A 1,658-nucleotide genomic window follows, 5' to 3' on the forward strand; every position below is an offset into this window, starting at 1 on the left:
TCCAGACAGCAGTTGGCTCGGAAAAATGGCATATTCTTTAACTTGGCCCAACATTTCCCTTTTATATTCAATATCTTCAAGAAGCAATATCCACAACCTTTCAGCAGTGAGCGTCCACATTCTTCTGAGGTGACAAACTCAACTGGCATTGGTGAAATGCCTGATATAAATTCCTTGAATGGCAAAACTGAAGATGCAGAGATTTTCTTCAACGAAATCCAAACACTATTGAGCAATAATGATGAAGAAATCAGCTCTCTAAGGTTCTCTTTTCCCCTTGCATGCTTCAATTTGACCATGGTTTAGTTTTGTAATTTAACACTACTAAAACTCTTGTTGCGAAACAGTATTGGTTCTGGTGAAAGCGAGGTAGAATTTTCTGAGGCTGACTCCTCTTCTTCCACTCATTCCTTCAATTCTGTAGGTAGAGTCTGAATGGTTTCTTATCTGGTTTTGAATCAATTTTCATATAGTGATTCTGATGTCACGCGAGCTAATTGTAATAACTGGTACAAATAAATTGTTAGCTGTAATGCCTATTTTAGCAGTCCAGTGATTACAATTAATATCAATCCTGGTTGCAATGCGTTACCCAGGAGTACCTATGTTTAAGAGGGAGCTTCTTAGTAGAGGAAATTTGTGGTCAGGTCATCTGAGTGAATGTGCCAAAGAAGAAGCTAACATTTCAGAGGAAACTATGTTGTTTGACAACGTGTGCATCCAGAAACTTCCTGTTGGTGTGAAACATTTTGAACAGTCGGCAGACAGTCTTCTTGCCTCGAACATTATACAGGAAGGGGAGAGAGTTGATGACAACAAAAAGACACAGCCTCGTGCCTTGTCAAGTGTGTCTTGGAGTAGATTTACAGATGCTGGTTTCCCTATAATATCAGATTACAACAATAATGCATCTGTAATTGAAAAAGGGAATTCCATCAGCAATTCAAAGAAGCAGGGGGATCTTTCCATTCGTGCTGCATCTATGTTGGTAAATTACATTTCTGGCCTAATCTTAATGTTTGTCCTTTCAACTTAATGGAAGAAACATTATCTTGACTGGAGTTCTGTTCCCTCTTATTGGAATCTGTCTAGAAGAACATGCAGAAATGTCTAAGTTTGAGGCATAAACACTTCACTGTTTCTATAAATCTTTTATCTTGGAATTGATACTCTGTGGACATTGTCTGCATGTCTAGACCCTTTCCTAGATAGACATACCTTCTTTTTTTCTTTTTCTTTTCTTTGAAACTAAAACTTCTTGAATACATCAAGTCTGAAAAGTATTCATGTAAAAAAATCTGGGAATTTCTTATATTGACATTAGTTTAAGAAAAACCCAATACTTGTAATGGCTTCTAATCAAAATTTATGGAAGTCAGGGATTATCTTATTGGTTAGTTGAGTTATGCTACTTCTTGTTTCCTTTGTAAGACACGCGGGGTCATCCATTTCTTATAATAATAATAATAATTTATGTGGATGTGTTTTATTATTCTGTTGTAAAAATATTTCTATCATGCTTTAATTATAAAATGATGCGTTGCTCATTAAGTAATAGGTCCTACATTTTGCATAACATTAAAGTAAACTTCTTAGATACACTAAAAAAAATATTTATGACTTCAAAGATATTTTTTTTTTTTTTTTTTTAAAATAAA

The 1,658-nt window shown here is 34.8% G+C and overlaps 1 protein-coding gene across 1 annotated transcript; it reads left to right on the forward strand.

Annotated features, from left to right (window-relative positions):
• Positions 1–6: 6 nt before the first annotated feature.
• On the forward strand, positions 7–1,051 carry LOC111381951. The gene is made up of 3 exons (XM_023005794.1): positions 7–263; positions 348–424; positions 597–1,051. Exons 1-3 carry the CDS (start codon positions 157–159, stop codon positions 1,034–1,036), a joined length of 624 nt encoding a protein of 207 aa, XP_022861562.1. The 5' UTR covers positions 7–156; the 3' UTR covers positions 1,037–1,051.
• The last annotated feature ends 607 nt before the right edge of the window (positions 1,052–1,658 follow it).

This window comes from Olea europaea, unplaced genomic scaffold, assembly GCF_002742605.1.
Source record: "Olea europaea var. sylvestris unplaced genomic scaffold, O_europaea_v1 scaffold24034, whole genome shotgun sequence".
Classification (NCBI taxonomy): Eukaryota; Viridiplantae; Streptophyta; class Magnoliopsida; order Lamiales; family Oleaceae; genus Olea; species Olea europaea.